This window comes from Toxotes jaculatrix, chromosome 5 (genome assembly GCF_017976425.1).
Source record: "Toxotes jaculatrix isolate fToxJac2 chromosome 5, fToxJac2.pri, whole genome shotgun sequence".
Classification (NCBI taxonomy): Eukaryota; Metazoa; Chordata; class Actinopteri; family Toxotidae; genus Toxotes; species Toxotes jaculatrix.
In genome coordinates this window covers 25,069,551-25,088,800 of record NC_054398.1, presented here as the reverse complement: position 1 = coordinate 25,088,800, position 19,250 = coordinate 25,069,551, and the positions used below count along the sequence as shown (strand labels likewise).

The 19,250-nt window shown below is 38.7% G+C and overlaps 1 protein-coding gene across 3 annotated transcripts in view; it reads left to right on the top strand.

Annotated features, from left to right (window-relative positions):
• cep290 (centrosomal protein 290) overlaps positions 1 to 19,250 on the top strand; it is a 31,266-nt gene that overhangs the window by 1,046 nt on the left and 10,970 nt on the right. Inside the window, exons 2-33 of one of the 3 annotated variants that reach the window (XM_041037506.1) lie at positions 197 to 274; positions 413 to 482; positions 584 to 627; positions 1,148 to 1,282; positions 1,659 to 1,712; positions 2,821 to 2,967; positions 3,176 to 3,358; positions 3,616 to 3,705; positions 4,585 to 4,707; positions 5,205 to 5,328; positions 5,921 to 6,093; positions 6,453 to 6,615; positions 6,729 to 6,829; positions 6,926 to 6,992; positions 7,481 to 7,584; positions 8,452 to 8,527; positions 8,746 to 8,879; positions 11,566 to 11,730; positions 12,846 to 12,995; positions 13,096 to 13,211; positions 13,308 to 13,410; positions 13,813 to 14,043; positions 14,505 to 14,678; positions 14,798 to 14,909; positions 15,311 to 15,516; positions 15,766 to 15,917; positions 16,565 to 16,676; positions 16,831 to 17,286; positions 17,439 to 17,603; positions 17,920 to 18,027; positions 18,287 to 18,421; positions 18,504 to 18,773. In XM_041037506.1, coding sequence (XP_040893440.1) covers positions 197 to 274; positions 413 to 482; positions 584 to 627; positions 1,148 to 1,282; positions 1,659 to 1,712; positions 2,821 to 2,967; positions 3,176 to 3,358; positions 3,616 to 3,705; positions 4,585 to 4,707; positions 5,205 to 5,328; positions 5,921 to 6,093; positions 6,453 to 6,615; positions 6,729 to 6,829; positions 6,926 to 6,992; positions 7,481 to 7,584; positions 8,452 to 8,527; positions 8,746 to 8,879; positions 11,566 to 11,730; positions 12,846 to 12,995; positions 13,096 to 13,211; positions 13,308 to 13,410; positions 13,813 to 14,043; positions 14,505 to 14,678; positions 14,798 to 14,909; positions 15,311 to 15,516; positions 15,766 to 15,917; positions 16,565 to 16,676; positions 16,831 to 17,286; positions 17,439 to 17,603; positions 17,920 to 18,027; positions 18,287 to 18,421; positions 18,504 to 18,773 — 4,521 coding nt within the window. Of the gene's footprint in view, positions 1 to 196; positions 275 to 412; positions 483 to 583; positions 628 to 1,147; positions 1,283 to 1,658; positions 1,713 to 2,820; positions 2,968 to 3,175; positions 3,359 to 3,615; positions 3,706 to 4,584; positions 4,708 to 5,204; positions 5,329 to 5,920; positions 6,094 to 6,452; positions 6,616 to 6,728; positions 6,830 to 6,925; positions 6,993 to 7,468; positions 7,585 to 8,451; positions 8,528 to 8,745; positions 8,880 to 11,565; positions 11,731 to 12,845; positions 12,996 to 13,095; positions 13,212 to 13,307; positions 13,411 to 13,812; positions 14,044 to 14,504; positions 14,679 to 14,797; positions 14,910 to 15,310; positions 15,517 to 15,765; positions 15,918 to 16,564; positions 16,677 to 16,830; positions 17,287 to 17,438; positions 17,604 to 17,919; positions 18,028 to 18,286; positions 18,422 to 18,503; positions 18,774 to 19,250 lie in introns of all 3 variants that reach the window. The other 2 variants (XM_041037505.1, XM_041037504.1) reach the window with 2 other exon arrangements.

Sequence of the window (19,250 nt, the reverse complement as noted above, 5' to 3'; positions counted from 1 at the left end):
TTAAAATTTTATGTATCAGTGGTGCTTTTCTTTGAATTCCACTGCCACTTCTGTCTCTGCTTTAGTCTAGGCTATTGAATGTTGTCAGATTACTATTTTTATCAACTATTAATATTAGTATTATTATTATTATTATTATTATTATTATGACCCTACATTTTATTGTTTCTCAGATTAAACTACTTTTTCTATGCAGACAGAAGACTGGGGGGTGAAGGATAAAACTCCTGAAAACATTATTAAAGTCCTCAGTGTGTTCCAGGCCATGCTGAAGGTGTTCAATTTTGTTATTGCTTTATCCTGAACTTTACCATGCACATCTATCAACAACTCTCCTTGCATGTATATATTTTCCGTATACATATATTAGACATTTTATGTTATTGTCTTCTGTCCCTTCTCTGCCTGTTAGATTAGGGATCGGGAACTTACTCTTGCCTACAAGCTAATGGAGGATATTGTTGTTCAGCAATCTAAAACTGGTTAGTGCATAGATAAAGTTTTGTCATATGTTAAATATATTGGAGCTTTGCTAAGTAATAACACATTGCATTATTAATATGTAATAACATATGTATTGTAGAGAAGCTCAATGTCAAGATGTCGAGGCTGGAACAAGAATGCCAGGTAAATTTGTCTGTATGTCTGTGTGCTGTGTGTTGTGTGTTACATAGTGTATGTTAGTCGTTCAGCTGGGAGGTGTTCTTTTTTTGTAACTGGGATGAATCCCACCACCATCATATATGTGGAAAAAACTGTGTGCAACAGCAAATCACCCTTCATGATGCCTTACTTCCGGCAACATTACCAAATCTTTCGGCCAGTCATAGAGTGTAACCCTGGCTACAAAGGGATTGGTTGTGGTGACTGAAAGACTGCAAGACACATAAGAAGATTACAGCTAATTCCCTTCATGCTTGCAGCCATTACTCCTAGTTTCAACTTGGTTATTATGTTTTGCTGTTTGTGTATAATCAGAATTTGTCTTTCTACTATTTGCTTTGCAAAGTTCATTCTTGTGTAAGAATGTGTAAATGACAGTTTATGAATATATTAGTGTTGTAAACAGGTGGAGGTGGTGGGAGAATAAGAGGTTTCTTTGTGGGGGTTGTTTGGGTATGTCTTGTTTCCGGTTCATACGGCTCAGCACTCCGGAACCGGGCCAGACACCCGCTTTCTGAGAGATGAGATTCGGCAGCTCGAGACCCAGCTGGAGCAAAGAGAGAAGGAGTTGACCCAGTTAAAGAGAGAGATGGGCAAGGAAAAGAAAACCAACGAGGAGGTATGAGTATGTTACTCATAGTTCCCATAGCATAGGACTATGGATTATGTATTGAGTCCTTGGATGACCTACAAATGCTAGTTAATATATTGAAGTGATAAATAATTATTTTCACAAATAATTTCAAATTCCTTCAAAAAACATTTTGTCAAAGTTAGAGGTTCATTATGAAAATGACATTTTGAAATTCTTTGCCTAATAATCTGTAGTTCTAATTAGACATTGTCTACTTACAATCACTTTCCACTGATTAATACTCAGTGTAATACACTGGAGCAAGGCTGTTGGCTAGTGTAAATGTAACAGATGTTGCATTTAATGCGGTCACTTTTTTCTTGTGTTTCTGCATTTTGTTCTCTGTGTTTTGTTTTCCTAGTTGGTTGTGCGAGCAGAGGAGGCTGAGGATGAGGTTAAGAAGCTGAAAAGAGAGGTATGTGGAAGCTGGAACTACATCATACAGATCACAAAGCTTTCTGAAGCAATTTTTGCATTCATCCTGTCAGTACCCAGTGAAACCCACCTATTCTTACTTCATTTAAGCTCATGTCATCCATGTGCTCTGCCATCATTTGCTCATATGAATGCTTTCTCAAAAGTCATCACTCTCTTTTCATCTCTTTCTATTCCACTGCCATAGATAAAAAAAATTAAGAAGAAGGTAAGAAATGTAGTGTAGTTAGATTTTCAGTCATTCAAAATAAATATGAGTTTGATAGTTTTTGTATTTATAAAAAGTTACCAGTAGCCAGTGTGAGTGCACATTTTGAAAATGTTTCTACAGATGGTAATTTACTGTACATGTATTACTACTGTAGAGCTGTTATTTTATTTTTCCACAACTTTTTATAGAACAGGATACAAGCAAGGCATAATCAAAGTTACACTTGCATGCTGTAGACAGTACTTTATTCAATATCAGTGTACGTATAGTAGATTTCATAGTAGCAGGTTACATTTGAAATATATATTAGAATATAAATTCAAAGGTGATCATTCCAAGAAATCCAAAGACTGTACTAGTGAGATATTTGACTTTTATCATCCAAAGGTTACTGGCCTGTGTAGTAGCTGATCCTTGCTGGTGAACTTGGCATAGAGAAATTTTACCAGAATTTGTTGGAAATTAAATGTGGATATTATCTAATAGAACATATGTAGGGCTGCAACATATAATTATTTTCATTATCTTTTAGTCTGGCCAAGGTTTTCCTGATTAATAGACTTCTTGAAATGCTCATTACAAGTTCCCAGAGGCCAAGATGTCATCTTCAGATTTGCTTGTTTTGTTAACAGTTTGCATTTTTTCTTACATTTTTACATTTCTGCTTGAAAACAAGTGAAAGACATAAATGATTCTTAAAATTGTTGCAGATAAATTTTCTGTTGGTCAGATAATCTATTAATCAACTTATCATTTCAGATCTTGACAAATCAGTTCATGAAATGTAGTGTCTAGATTAGTGTATGATCACAGGGCATAGGGTCAAGCTCCTTTTCTCCTTTTCAAGATTAATTCTGTCCTTCTTGTACCGCAACAGAATGAGCAGCTCCAGCAAGATGTAGACTTCTATCGGGGAGAGCTGGACCAGAAGGAGCCGGGTCCATCCAGAGACGAGAATGCTGAGACCCAGAGGAGGCTCAACTCGGCCAACCGCCAGCTCTGCCAGTGCTTGGAAGACATTCAGGTACCTGGAATTCTGCCTTTTATGAAGACCCTAGAATAGTGTAGTGCCAAAAACATGAAAGATGAATGTTTTCAATTAATATTTTAACTTTTACTACTCATTTTTATGGTTTTCATCTGTTTTTATTTCCTGCTCTTTGTATCACTGATTTGTAGCATGTAGAAGTATGTGTCTTCATATCAAGTTGATCATATTTTGTGTCCATTAGCGAGTCGAGGATGAAAACCTATATCTGAAGACGCAAAACGAGCAGCTGCAGAAAAGTCTGGAGGAGTCTGTGAAGGATATGGACAAGATGACAGACAAGTACAACAGGATGAAGATTATTGTACAACAGACTGACTCCAATATGGACCAGCTCAGGAAAGAGAGAGATCATTCAAAGCTTCAAGTAAAAACCCTCTTCAGTGAACTACTACTATTCTCTATTCTGTTACCTCTGTTATGGGTCATTCATAAAATACATACGTTTATGCTGAGAAGAGTTACCTGAAACCATTTATCATTTCACCGCGAGATTGTCATATACAATAATGTTGCTTATCATGAAAAAAAGACTGCAACCTTGAAGCTGATATGACTTTTTCTAACATGCTGAAACTGTGCGGGCCACTGAATCCCGCCTTTGTGTGTGTGTTTAATTTGCAGGTCAGAGAGTTAACAGATAAGATTCATTGCATGACTGAAGAGGATGACCCAATTATGGCAGCAGTCAATGCCAAAGTGGAGGAATGGAAGGTGGCATCTCTTGTCTGTTTTTCTCTTTTAGCCAGATGAATGTAAAACATATGTGTAATAGTGGAGGAGAGAAAAAGTAGCCCATGGAGCAGAAATGTGACCGCAGGAGGTCATCAGGGAGCCCAGAAACTTTTTAATGAACTTTTTATGCCTTTCAACCAAAGGAACCAGGGTATAAATATAGTTCCTGGCTAGCAAGAGTCCCTGGGAGGGAACTTTTTGAAAGCATAGAAACAGTCTGGGTAACTTTCTCGCTATTGAGTAACATAGCTGAAGGCTGTTAACTTGTATACAGCTTCATTCATAGAGTGAGCAAACACTGGTTGTATCAAGTGGAAATTTCTTTCTTTTAATTTTATTGATGTCAGAAACAAGTTATGTAGTCAAACTACAAACAAGTCTAAAGAAAGTCCAAGTTTGATAAGGGCAGTTTGTGAATGAGGGGAAAAAAAGAATGGCAGTTGTATAAATGTAGTCACGTAGTAAAACAGAAACAAACAGATATACTCAGCATAGTGTTGCTACTTGGTAGACTGGCGAGCAATATCTGATTTTCCATCTCTGCATTTTTCCTTTGCAATAACCATTCAAACATCACGGTTACACAGTAAAGTACAAAGGCCAGGACTGTATCTCTGTGTTGCTGTTGTTTCAAACAAAGTCATTAATTTTCCTAAATTTTGTAGTTGTTCAGATGCAGTAGGAGCACAAATGGGAATCTGCAAAAGGGGCTCTCTTGCAATTAAAACTCTTGTAAATGCAGATCACGCAATTGCGTCTTTACCATCACCACTGAACCTCGCTCTTTGTTGTTGTTGTCGTTGTTTGAAAGGACGTGAACCTTCCATTGTGCTGATCTGATCTTTTCCTCACACACAGAGAGTTCTATCTGGGAAGGATGATGAAATTCTGGTGTACCAGCAGATGATCCGTGATCTGAGGGAAAAGCTACGTTCAGCCCAGCTGGACTTGGACAAAAGCAACATCATTGCCTTGCAGCAGGTCTGTCCCAAAACACGTGGTGTCTTTGCAAATGTGTCAAAAAAGCTGTAACTCTAATAATGTGTTCCAGATATATTTCTGCTAGACCTTGCTTACTTAAATATGCAGGAGGAAAATTGTAATTACAACGTAGAAAGTCACTATGTGCATATGCCTTCATTTGTGTCCTTTTGAGCAGTGAAATCCTGGCTCGGAAATGATTGTAATTTCATGTACCAGTACTTCCATCTATCTGCCATTTTTCCTACTTTCTGCTTTTCTTATTTTTCCTTGTCATGTTTTATCAACCTGTCCTCCCTTTTGCTGCCCTGGGCCAGGTCATATATGAACTCTGTACTGTAAGTTTCATCTGTCATGTGCCTGTTATCCCCTGCCCTCCCCTTGTTTCCATTCCATAAATGTCTTTAATGGTGAAAACTCGGATAATTCAGTTTTCTGCAGCTGTGCTCAGTCAGTCACATAAGTTCTCATTTAAATTGTTGGTGAATGCCCAAAAGGCCGTCCAAGAGAGAGATAATCAAATCAAGATGCTGAGTGAGCAGGTGGAGCAGTATACAGGCGAAATGGAGAAGCACACCTTACTCATTGAGGAGCTGAAGACATCCACGAAGAAAGACAGAGGTGCGTGGATACCTGCTCAGTATTCCTAACGGAAGACTTCATATTAACAACAAATGTCATCAGGTCATTCGGTGTTCTATCCAAAGTGATCACGATACTCATCATTTGAGTTCTGACAGCTACAGCATACTTTCACCAGGCTTTCTAATCTTAATTGTGGACTTCAGACATTTGGAGTGATAATGGACAAAGGAATTAGCCCCAGTCACCATGAATGTGTTTAACTGAGGTGAAAATTAATTTGCTCATATGGCTGATGTGGGGGGAAAAAGTTGAACTTGTTAAAAAGCAGTTATTAACTGCTAACATTAACCATGGAATGCAAATACCAAGCATTCTTTGGTTCCAGGCTCTTAGATAGGATTTCTTGCTTTTCTCTGTTTTATATCACTGTTTAGTATAATTTTTTATGACATTTCAAAATGCTCAATCAATCAAGAGCATTTGGCATCTTTCAGTTAAAGGTTTATAGCATATCTAGTCTGTAAGGTTACCTATGCATGTTATGGGGAGAACTAGAGGAACTGTAAAGTAAATCTTGGTATTCTGCAATCACCTGCAGTTAAAGAATTACTTTGTTTTCTTGTTCAAGGCCTACCATCGACCATACAGCAGAGAAAGATGGAAGAGCTGAAGTCTAAGCTGGAAGCTGCATTAGCCAGAGCAGTGGAAGCAGAGCGGGGAGTAAAGCTTGCGGAAGCTCATGCTGAGGAAAAAGACAAAGCACTCATTGAGGCTTCAAACCGCTTGAGCCAATACGAGTCTGTAAGTCTACAAATACCCTCTCTTTCCACTTGTTGTTGTTTTTTTTTTTTTTGGTTTACATGAAAGATTTTTTTTAATCCAAATCAAATTAATTGAGGCTTAAATTCCCACATGCACGGCTTATGGTTTTTTTTCCCTGTCCTTCCTCACTTTTAATAAACATAGAAATGACTATGTGACTATGGTGTGATCAGCATGCTTTTTGGGTCTACAAGCTAAGTGTTTGTCTTTCACCATGTCTAATCACATCCTGATTTCCTCAAAAAGCGTATGAGTTGGAAAAACAAAGAAATAAAGGAAGTGAAACAAGACATGCTTTTTGAGGGATGAGTAACTACAGCTTTGTCCCTGTATTGCAGGGCACTTATGGCCTGGAAGCTGCCATTTTAGAGATCAAAGAGTCTAAAAATCAAATTAGAGTGAGAGATTGTGAAGCAGAGGCCATGACCAAAGAGATCAACCAGCTTGAGATGAGAATCAATGACCTCATGGACGAAAACGAGGATTTCCGAGAAAAACTAGGTCAGGTTTTTAAAAAAATGTTACTGTTCCCATCTTTCAGTCTAAGTTGTTGTTAGACAACAATGACTGACCTTTTACTTTTGTTTATTTGGGTCTTTTTCATGACTTCAAAGGTCTGGAACCAAAGCAGGAAGTGGATCTGACAGAATTCAGGCGAGCCAAAGATCTCAGGCAGCGCCAGTACAAAGCAGAAAACCAAATCCTCACTAAAGAGGTAAAATGGGATTACACTGGTTCTAGCGGCAGCTTTTAAAACCACTACATTCTCTGACATACATTCATCTCACTGCTTGATTTTTTTTTTTTCTAGATTGAACGGCTTGAAGAGGAAAGACTGGAGCTAAAGAAGCAAATAAGACGCATGGTGAAGGAAAGAGGTGATACAGAAATCATGGAATTAAATGACACCAATAAATGTGTTAGCTTTCTTTTACCATGTTTTAAAATCAAAGGGAGAGGTTATGTCAGGGTGTTTCTATCTGTCTGTTTGACATTGTGTTTTAAGTGATATCTAGTAAAACTTTGAGGAATAAATTGACTTCTTTTTTGTGTTCAGGCCTTTATATATTTACACTGTTTAGCCTCATGAGGGCACACTTAAAGAACAGCGCTTGTAACTCTGAAACTTTGTTTCTGATTTTTGTCAGAGCCTCAGGGATAATGCCCATTGCTGATTAGTGGTATCCGATGAATAGATAAATTATGTACATATTTTTGTGAGATATCACTTTTAAAACTTCCACTCTAATACAGTGGAGTTCACGTCTTTTTAGCTCTTTGTTACTGTGTTTTAGATGTGTTCAACAGACAGAATATAACTTCATATAAATATTGTGCTGTTTCTCACATTCAGCTGTCTCTGCAGGGATCCCACAGTCGAGCTTGCTTCTGGAGGAAGACATCAGGCCCAGCAGAGCTGTGCCACTTAAACAAAGCAGCACTTACACAGATGAAGAGATCGGACAAAAAGTAAGCCCCTGGCTAATGACTCATTTGTTGCATCTCAGCATAAAGCAGGCGATTTCCTGATTAAGCCACAGAAATAATGAATTTTGCAGAGCTGATTTCAGTTGCAACGCACAGCACAAAGGTTCGCAGTTTTCTTTCATTTTTATTTGTCCGCTGTGGTTTTTATGACCTTTACCACTTCATCACTGGTGGAGTGAGTACCATCCGCCTTCCCCATAGAGTTCAATGTTGACTGAGAGCAGGATTTTCAGGAAGGAGCTGAAAAAAGGGACTTTCCTAACTCTATTTCCAACATTTTTGACACTGCCACAACATATTTTAGATCAGTGCATTCATGAGAGTCCCCTGTCTCTCACAATATAAATAAAATTTAGAAGATAAAATCTACAGACTTTGATAAGCCAGAGTTTGAAAGGTGTCTCTCAGCTTTATCCCTGTCTTACCTGGGACTACCTACCATCACCATGGCAACCTTTAACTGCAGTTTGGCACACGCAGCTAATTCAGATGAACTGATTAGACTGCTTCCCTGATGTCTGTCGTGTTTAACAATCGCATGACTGACATTTCTGTCCAATCTCTATGTATTGCATCTGTATTTAGATGACAGGACCTGTTAGAGGGGATAAAAATGTAGAGCATCTCAATCTTTAAACAAAACAAACTGGCAATGAATTAGACAATCAATTAACCAGACATTACACAAGCTACATCTGATTTTTTTAAAATTATTATTATTTTTTTATTATTTTCTATTACAGTGTTTATTCACCCCTAAGTACATGTAATTAGGAGCATCCTCGGTTGACATCTGAAACAGACCTGTTGTTGTTTTAACATTGAAACTGATTTAACTTGTATTTGCAGAATGAGTACCTAGAAAAAGAACTGAGCAAAAAGGAGAGAGAGCTGGAACTTCACAAGACCCAGTTTCAAGTCAAATGTAAGTACAGCCCGGCTGTCAATCTGAAGTTCACAAGGACATTTTGAAAGTTCCATGGGCCATAGATTTTGTTTGTCTGGTAACAGTTAAAAGCTGGAGAATATGTACCAATGGGATCATTATAATAATAATTTTTAAAAATGAGAATTTTTAGGTGAATAAAATACCTGAGTGGCCACAGCTTCACCGATATTTCTCACACCTATGTGAACTCATAGTGGACGAACTGTCAAAAGTGAAACAAGACCTGGAGGCAGCACTGAAAGACGTCCTCCAAGCCATGAAGATTAATCAAGAGACAACTCCATCTCATGGTGCCATTAATATTGCCAATCTGGAAAGGGTGGCTAATGTAAGTATCTCTCATGCACCAAATCTTATCTTTAGTATTGATTACCTTTTAAAGAGAGGCTTAAATGTAATCTGTTGCCAGTTTGTTTTTTCCCATGACCAGTGACAGGTTTTGATTGGCTTAAGCTTCAGAATTTAGTTTCTGTTACCTTTACTACTACCCTTAGTTGTTCAGAGTTTGTTACAGGTCTTCATTTTTCCATTACCATCGCTCTATCATTCTATGCTTTGGGTCATAACACCGCAGAGCAGGGCCTTAATATTTGTACACAGAGGGCAGATGAAGGAGCACAAGGAGCACAGTGTCTTCTGGAGGAAGGAGATTTCAGTTAATCTACATAGAAAACAACAACATACAACCTAAGAATAGATCTGGAAAATTATCTTCTTGCACAAAAAAGAGTGAATCTACTGAAGAATATAGAAAGGTGAATATTCATCCAGCAGCTTATTTTCCTGAGACTGGGAGGAACAAGTTGTATGTGCTGCTACAGTATTTTTTTGAGACTCCTGGTTAATTAAAAAAAAAAAAAAAAAAAAAAAGTAAATAGATCACATTTATTGCTAAATGCAGGTCAAATTTCGAACTAATAAAGATTAGACAGCTTATTTTTTAAACTGCACAGGTCCAGTTTTGCAGACCCGCCCTGCACCTGCACAGCTCATTACCCACAATTATCAAAGTGAAATTTGGACTCCATCCAACTCATTACTATGTCCTGTGACCTAACCCATTCCTGAGAAAATGTTAAATTCCCAGGCCTCTTTAACACTCATCTTTGACATCCAGATAGTATTTTACGTACTTATGTAGGGCTTGCGTGACGGCAGGTCTGAGGTTATCTGGCCTTTTTGTGTGATGTACTGTCCCACTCAGAAGTGTAAAGCGCTCCCTCAGTCAGCTCCCACCTGTTGATATGTTTCAAAGTAACACAAAGATAACCATTTTTGCACTATTCATCTGTCAACATGTCCAAATGACTCCTGGTTGTTGTCAGTCATCTGCGTTCCCAGTTCTGGAATGATGATGATGAATTGAGGGGTGAGAGCTTGTTTCTCAGACGTTCACAATGAAAACATTCTGGCAGCTAATCAGTTTGGTAAATGATGCTGGTTTAGATTTTTAAACAAACTGTACTTTTATTTTCATTTGTTTTCTGTTTATTTCACCGGGGGCCCACCTGCATTTACTTCATTTTTATCTGTGATTAATTTAAACATATCTTTGACCTTTTACATATAATTTTTGCGATTTACTCGTCGCCTAGCTAGCAGAGGAAATCTCTCTGTGTCTCATATAAATCACCTCACAGAAAATGATCAGATGTTTACTGAGACCCCAGCATTTAAGCATAACATGTTTAGTTCAACAGTCAGAGCAGCAAATGGGTTTTTTGTTTGTTGGCATGCCATTCCCACAAACGGTATCTCCCTATCCATCTTTAGGTTTCAGTTACAGTTTAGGCCTGTGTTTATTGTAAAAGAGTTTTGGCAAGTCTCTCATAAGTTATTGTTGGTGCTTTATCTGTGGTTTTGTGTGTGTCTGATCAAAGCAGCGTTGTGACATTTTCTTGGCTGCATGTTTAAAGCTGAAAAACTAAAACTTTTTTTTTGTCTCAACATATATCTGCTCTGTAAACTGTAATATAATAAAAGGCTGCTTAACTTAAATGCATTTAATTAAGCTGCATTTTAATGCTTTTGAGAATAAAACGGAAAATTTCCTTTTTGAAGGAGATTAGTGTAATGAGTAAGTAGCGGCACTAGTAATATAAGCAGTTAGTGGAAGTTTTAGGTTGCATTTATTTCATATTTTATAGTAAGATTACTTTTTCATTATATTAATGTTACAGATGCAACGTCTCAGTTGACATTCAGGTTAAAACTAAATAAAACCTAAATGTAATGTTGCGTACTTTCTGTATGTATCCTATAGTTCATATCTATATCAGTTAGAGCAACGTTTTATCCCTCAAAAATCCTTTTTTTAATATATTTTTTTAATAAATGTATTAAGTTCACATTAGTGCTCAGGTCCAACGTCATTCTAGAAAGTTATGACATATTTCTAACATTAATTTTGCACCTTGTACAGTGCTTTTACAGTTAGATTTGCTGTGCTGAAAACAATGGGCACACTTCCCTCACCTCCCAGGTATTTCAATGTTTTTGCCCGTTGATGAAACAGAAGGCTTGTCACATAGCAACTTAATAAACAACAAATGTGATAAGTCAGAAAGAAGCTGAGACGGACGTCTGGTGGATCGTGCTGCACTTGAGTAGCACGTCAACTTTGAGACAGCAGAAGATATTTGTTTGGCTTTGTTGTCACGCTCCTAGACACAGCATCAGACATGATCAAAAGAGGAAGCAGCAAGCAGTACCAGGTGCAAGCCAACAATCATAACCAGCGGTGTTTATGGCACATTTGCTGTCAACAGTGGGATTTTGAGAAACAATCAGGTCACATTTGTTTTTCTGTAGTGTTTGAGCTAGGAAGTGAATATGATAATAGTGGACCTGTTACACAAGCTGACAGACAACACTTCAAATTATCTTTTCTATTTCACAGGCTTTGTTTTTTTTTTTTTTTTTTTTTTTTGTTTTTTTTTTTTTTTTTTTTTTAACATCCGATTTTGTTGGTCTGTTTGTTTTAATGACATTTCAACTGTGCTCATGTTTTACAGGCTGTAGATGTCAACAACATGGGTGGTCAGTCTGAGTCAGCCCAGCACCTCAAGTCCCAAATTCATCAGCTGGTGGGGAGAAATGAAGAACTGAGGCAGGAATTGAAATCAGCCCGTGAGGAAGCAACAAGCAGCTTTAGCCAGTTTGCCAGAGCCAAAGAAAAGGTACATTCAGGTTGTATTGCAGCAAGACAATTAGATAATTCTGTTGACTGATAATGACAGACAACTTGTTAGCTGTTTTTTTAAGGGTGATACATTACCGGTAACTGTTTTATCTAATCCGTTCTTGGCCACATCCCTGCCTTTGGCAAGATAACAAAGCAGTGTTGTTCACCTAAACAGGTTTTTCTAGCTACACAATTAAATATGATTTGTCTAGTTGTCCAGAGTCAAGCAGTCATTAAATGCTGGTTAATTAACACCAACTTCACATACTTACAGCTGTGTCACAACTCTCTTTTCTAAACCAGCGGCATAAATATCTCACATGAAAGTAGTTAACCACACACACAAAGATTTATTGAGACAGTGGCAATGCTTGACATGTGATCTCAGGGTAATTAGTCTGACTCAAACATTTCTTTGATGAATCAGTCTCAGTTTGTCCCATACGTAGGCTCTACTTGGCCAAACTGCTGGTGTAGATTAAAACTCACCCGTGCAGACAAAATCACTCAGTTGCAACTTATATCTTCCACCAAACGCCTTATTTCATTCTTTTCAGACTAACTAATCTTTGGCCACACACCTGTCTGAGCAGCAGTAATCAAGTGGGGACTAGAGGCTTCTCTGCTCCTTGCTAGCATCTACCAATAGCCACATTCAGGCTATTGGTAGAAATAGCCTGAATGTGAAATAGACATTTTGGGAACATCTGTAAATTACACTCTGCCCTCCTAAACTGCGTGAGTCTTCACATTAGTCACACACCACGCCACCCACCGCCACAAGAGAATTCTCAGCCTGTGAGAAACACTGAGTCTCCTCTGTTTTTCATGTGTTGCTTCTGTTTCATATAACAAGAGAAATGAGGTAAACAAACCTGTCTGAACTTTTCAGCTTACATAGAGTTTCTATATTTAAACTGATGCAACATCTCTGAGAAGTAATGTTTCATAGAAACCGTGTCTTATATCAAAGCCTTTCCTCTGGGCAGCTATCATCTCATCTTTATGTTCCTCGTGTTCCTGTTTTCAGTGAATCTGAAGTTGGTATAAACAAGAAAAAGGTGTGACTGCCAGACTGTGCTTATGATTTCTTTCATCTGTGTTTGTCAGGTGAGCCAACTAGAAGGTGAATTGGAGCTGCTCAGGAAATCAGGCAGCAGCGGAGTTGTGCTCCGACCTCTGACTCTTCCAGAGGGCCTGGGGCCCAGTAGCTCTGAGATCATCAGTTCCCTGAATGAGTACACTGTTCGACTTCTTCAGGTCAGTGTCACTGTTTTCTGTAGACCTGGATGGAAATTACTATAAATCAACTATATGTGTCAACTATAAATTAAACTTTTATAATACCTAAATTAATTAGGAGCTCAAAAACAAGGAGGACCAAAGCAAGAAACTTGTGGGAACACTGGAGGAATACAAAGAAAAGTTTGCTGTTATCTGCCACCAACAAGGACTCCTCTATAAAGAATACCTAAGGTGGGTTCACAAGAAAGTTTCTCACAGGTTATATCTGGTTTGTAACCTAAGGTGCAAAATTTAGAATCATCTTTATTGTGTGTTTTTATTGCTCAGTGAAAAGGCTGAATGGCAGAAGGAGAAAGAGACATTTACAGAGGCGAAGGACAAGCTGGAGGTGCAAAAGCAGGTGGATGCTGTTAAAATCCAAGAGTTCAACGTAAGTCAGACAAACAAATGTTTAAAATGTTAATGGTACTTAAATGTTGCAAGATGGACGGCTCTTTATGTAGTATTTGTACCTGAAGGGCTTTATAGTGTGCCTCATTCACACACACACACACACACACACACACACACACACACACACAGGTTTTAAGATGGTTAAACATTCAAAACCTACAATATGGATATATACTCTTCCATGTCCCTGCTGTTGTGTTAGAGTTTTCCTCTAATATCTCGGCTCTGGGTTTTAATCTTTGGTGTCTGCACATGCTTTCTAAAAGTTTTTTTTTTAAGCAGTAACAGAGATATTGTTTTGCTTCACTTCACTTATCTTATCTCATAGTGAGTTTTCCCCCAAAATTTCATGAGAGCACTTTTCTGTTTCACCCATCAGGAGCTGCTAGACACCCTTCAGAAGGACCCAGAGGAAATCAGGAGACAGTTGAGTGAAGCATTGCGCAAGTTGACGGTGTTGAGGGTCAATGAGAAGAAACTGACACGGCGCTACACCACCCTGCTGGAGCAGGAACAGCACCTCCGCAAGGAGAACAGCAAACTAAGGGACGAGAGCAGCCACATGCAGGCTTCCGTCACTCAGCGGATAGGCTACCTGCAGAGATATAAGGTACATAGAATCAAAACGTTAAATTCGTCCAATAGAGCCTAAAACAAAACCAATTGTAATATGTTTTCCAGAGTAAAACAGCAACAACGTGGGGTGAATCTGTCAGATTTATCCAAAGATAATGCAGAAAATGAAAGATGGTGCTGTTGTTTTCTTAAACAACTTGAGTAGAGCAACACCAGATACTTCACAATCAACTGAACGTTTTCAGTTTAATAATTATTTGGATAAATAGTGACAAAATCTTCCAGATGTGAAAAGAAAGCAGTGTTAGAATATGAATCAGTAGCAGAGAGAAAGAAGAGATGTGCAAGTACAAAAGACACATAAATAAAATCCAGTGGAAACATTTTTATTTGACCTGTATTTATCCTAGTGGATTGACTCTTATCTTATTTTCAAATATTAAAATGTTAATGATGATATGAATTTAATGCCACTGCCTTTTGTTTTGTCTACAGGAAATGGCTGCATATAAGATAGCAGCACTGCAAAAGGCCTTGGATGACAGTGTGCCCTCATCAGACCTGGAGAAGGCTAATAAACAGTATACAGAGCTCACAGTCAAATACAGAGACATGCTGCAGTGGGACAGCCGCCTCATACAGAGAACCACCAACCTTGAACATTTGGAGGTACTGAAACATTATCTGGCCAAGTATTTTTATTCCATCTTTAATACGCACACCTTTGTGTTTTTGGCTGTTCACAGCTGACTGACGGTAACATATTTCTGTCTTTTTTCCTGTCTCAGAGTGAGAATCAGTCTCTCCGGGAGCAAATCTCCGCCATGAATAAAGAACTGGAGATCACAAAGGAGAAACTGAATACTTTGGAGCAAGCATGGGAGAACGTCAGTTCAGTTGGTAAATGATGAATAGAGCTTATTCAATTCACTAAATTTAGTAAGTTCAGTAAAGCTCAGTCTTTGACAAGCTGAACTTCTGGCCATTATTCTTATCAGCATATGATTTGAGGGATGCAGTGACGCCACTACGCGCTGTCCTCTGTAGTATCTTGGATACATGCAATGTTGTAACACAGTGGATGATTATCTAAGAAAGTTACCACTAACCAGGAACGTCAGCCAGAACTAAAAAATATCTGTAAGGGTGGGCTGCATCAGCTGGGATTAATTTCGAGTAAGAATAGTTTTTTCTTGCTTTGATGCAGTACAATAAATTTTTAACTCGAGTCAGTTCTAGTTTTTGGATCCCACCTGTAATATCATATTGTCATCCCATATTGTGTTTTTCCTTAACATGAGGAGGTGAAAATGGCATGGATAAGGCAAGCAAAGCACTGTCCAACAATGAAATGGTATCGGCGGCCAGAAGAATCACCACTCTGGAGATGAAGGAGCTGAATGAGAGGCAGAGAGCTGAGCATGCCCACAGAATGTATGAACATGTGAGGAATTCTCTCAAGCAAGTGGAAGAGCGCAATTTAGAATTGGAGTCCAAGTTTGCAGAGGTAAGAGGCCAAGGAAAATGACAGATGAGTTTGGGGTTGTTTTTTTCCACACACTTCAGATTTGTGTTGTTGCTCAGGGTGTGCAAAGTGTAAAAGGCCATCAAGTTCACCAGGCAGACATACAGTCTCACAATAAAGAAGCAAATTAATTTGGATTATACAAGTTAAGAATCCTTTCTTATGCTGTACAGAGCCTGTTTTGAGATTTAAAGAATCTTATCAAGCAGTTATACCTCTGTTTTTCATCAGCTGACAAAGATGAATGTAGAGGCCCAGAGGGTGGAGCGGGAGCTGAGAGATGAGCTGGCAGACAGTGTCAGCAAAGCCGTGAGCGACGCTGACAGAGCCAGGATTACAGAGTTGGAGAAGGCTGAGGCTGAGCTCCGCATCGAGGTTTCTAAGTAAGTTTGACGATGTGCAGGACTCAGATTGATTGTTAAAGTTCTTATCTTGAGATGTGTTTTGTTTAAGATTGCAGTTACAGTCCTAGAATAAATGGAATTTCGAAATAAATGATATCAATATAAATGTTTTTTAAGGTCACAGCAGTTTAATCAAGAATTAATCTGTTAACAAAACTGTCAAATGGCTGTGAAAGATAAGATTGCCCTTGGCACAATGGGAGATGGAGGAGACTTCCAATAAAAAAGTAATTTTTTGCTTATTACTGTTAACTTCCTGTTTTATGTCATCTCTGGTATTATGGCCTCTCATTTCACAGTAAGATCAAGTTAAATATGTTGTTGAAAATCATGTTTTTTGAAAAAAAAAAAAAAAGATACTTCATTTTGGTCTTCTGTTGATAGTTGTATAACTATATTAGACTCTTACTGCAACTCACCAGCAACTAAACTAAACTAATAAAGTATCTATATCAGCCAGTACGGTAAAATGCTGAGGCATCTCTCTGTTATGTGTGAGCATTCTTTTGCTTTTATTTTACATCTTGTTTGTGAGCTGTGATACTCAAACTTCAAACTTTTTATTAGGTGTATTTCAGTGTTTGTAAAGTATGTAATTTTTTTTTTTGTTTTTTTAACATGTACAGGCTTCAAGAGGTTTCTGATGTGGCCATGATGCAGGTGTCTGCTCTACAAGCCAGACAACAGTCCAAGGAGAAGGAAGTAGAAGCTCTGAGGAGACAAATACTGGACTACCAGGTAATTGGGTGTAGTGTTTTTTATATTTTCTTAAGGTTTATTGAACCTTAAGAAACAACCACAAACCTGGCTGTGTAGCAGGACGTTACATACATTAGTGAGTTGTGTCAAATAGTTTTAAGCCTTTGTCTTTACTGTCATCTCTTTCCCTCAGTCACAGTCAGATGAGAAGACCCTCATTGCAAAGCTCCACCAGCATATCGTGGCTCTCCAGCTCAGTGAATCAGCTGCTTTGGCCAAGCTGGAGGCTGCCACCTCTCACATCCAACAGCTGGAGGCCTACAAGCTGCGTGCTGAACAGCGGCTGGATGCTAGTGAGCGCACTCTGTTCCTTGCCCGCCAGGAGGGCAGAAATCGGTCCAAACACCTACGGCAGACCATCCAGTCACTGCGTAGGCAGTTTGCTGGAGCTCTGCCACTTACCCAGCAGGAAAAGTTCTCTGTGACTATGGTGAGCCTCCAGGAGGATAGAGCAAAAGCCCAGGAAGAGAAGAGGAAGGCAGAGATGGAGAGGAGGAGAGCAGAAGGCAGGGCTGAAGAACTGGAACTGAAGCTTCAAGGGCTGGAAGAGCTCATCTCAACACTGAAGGATGTAAAAGGGGCCCAGAAGGTCAGTGGGGGAAAATGTTGTCGGTACAGGTCAAATTATGCTATGTCTCCTAGATTAAAACAGTATCATTACTGGTTCAGAGTGTTTGAATAACACACTGTTGGTCGTGTGATAACACTTATGTTGACTCATAACTCATAACATTCAAACAGGTAACAGAGTGGCACAAGAAGATGGAAGAAGCTTGTCTACAGGAGCTGAGGAAAGGCAGGGAACTCACAGTCCAGAAGGAGGAGATCAGGTACCTGAAGAATCTTGTAGAGGAGCAGGAGAAAACCATTCGCTCACTGGAAGAGGATATTGTGCAGCAAAACATGGTGAGAAAAAAAAGTCAAGTGCAACGTTTTTTTTTACACAATTTCACAAATTTTCAGATATTCAGACACAGATTCGTACATTTGTGCGTCATGGTTTTCAAAATGAGTCGATAAACACATCAGGGATATATACAAAAGGGTTACTGTGATGTGACTAAATTGTCAAAGAGTGGAGAAAAGTGTGTCCATGAAAACCTCACAGTTTTAACTACGTCACCTTAAGGAGGTTTTCAGAAGAGAAGTGTGGCAGTTGGAATGTAATATTCAAGGTAACTGTCAAAACAATATAGAAAACTCTTCTCTTTATCATGTCAAGCTTCAAGAAGAACGTCAGCTTGCATGGGATCAGCGAGAGGTGGAGCTGGAGCGGCAACTGGACCAGTACGAGAAGCACCAGGACGAAATTCTGAGCAGTGCAGAGAAGGTGAGCCATTGTTTACAGCTGACGATGAAACGCTCAAATTAACAGCAAGGAAAACATGACTATTCAGAAACAGACTGATTTTCCAGCTCTGTCTCAGTTTTTAAGTTCAGGATTGGTCTTAGTATTAAATGAATTATATTTATAATATTGTGCAGATAGTTCAGTCATACACATAAAATTGTAATTGTCTGCACATTATTATAGATATCGTGAAACACATTGCTTTTCCATTAATGACCAAATCTTTGGTTGTTTTCAGTTTGAGGAAGGTACAGGCTTCCTACCAGACCCGAGTCTACCCCTTGCTCATCAGTTGGAGTTTGCTTTGAGTAAAATCAGAGAGCATGTCCGCACCATCTTGGACACACAGGCCACCTGCAAAAGTTTGGATGAGGTATAGTATTCCATCCCTCTTCATTTGCACTCCTTTTAAATCAAACACATAGTTAATTGTTTGAATTCTTCTTCACGTGCAGAAGTTGAAAGAGAAAGAAGCAGCTCTGTGGAAGGCAGAACAGAACATTGTGTCCAGGGATAAAGTGATCAACGAGCTACGTCTTCGGCTCCCAGCTGCTGCCAACAGAGAACGCCTGCTAGCTGACCTTGCGAAGCATGAAGAGGGCCAGTCAGACAGTCAGCCTGCCTTCAAGCTGGCTCACCAGACCATCAAAGACCTCCAGTGTCGACTTGACAAAAAAGAAGATGTGCTGAAGAAATACCAGAACCAACTGACTCAGGCCAGACAGGTACAGTAATACGAGGAGAAATACTGAGCATGCAATGATTCTTAATTCATCAAGTCTCTTACATAGTTCCTTTGTGATGTTTAAAAGGCATTAGCTGATCTGTGAGTAACACTTTATCAGTCATTAGCTGCAGGGTCTGTTGCAGTTAGGGTTGATAAATGTATTGAATCTCCTGTGGGTGGAAAACCAGAAATCTCAACACTTAAATATTAATATTAATAATATTTAATTGTTATTTATTGCCTCTGCAAAAGTATACCTCTTTAGGCCTTCTACAGTTATTTAAGTGAAACCATCTGAGAAGTTTAGAGGGAGAATATCTGTAACACTGACATCTGAAATGTGATAAGTGGCCCCAAACAGACACTAATTTAATCTTTAACAATGCACTGTATTTTAGCATATTCTTTTAAGCAAGATATTAATCTCAAAAGTATTTTGTAATCATAACTGTACAATATGCCATATTTCCTTCCA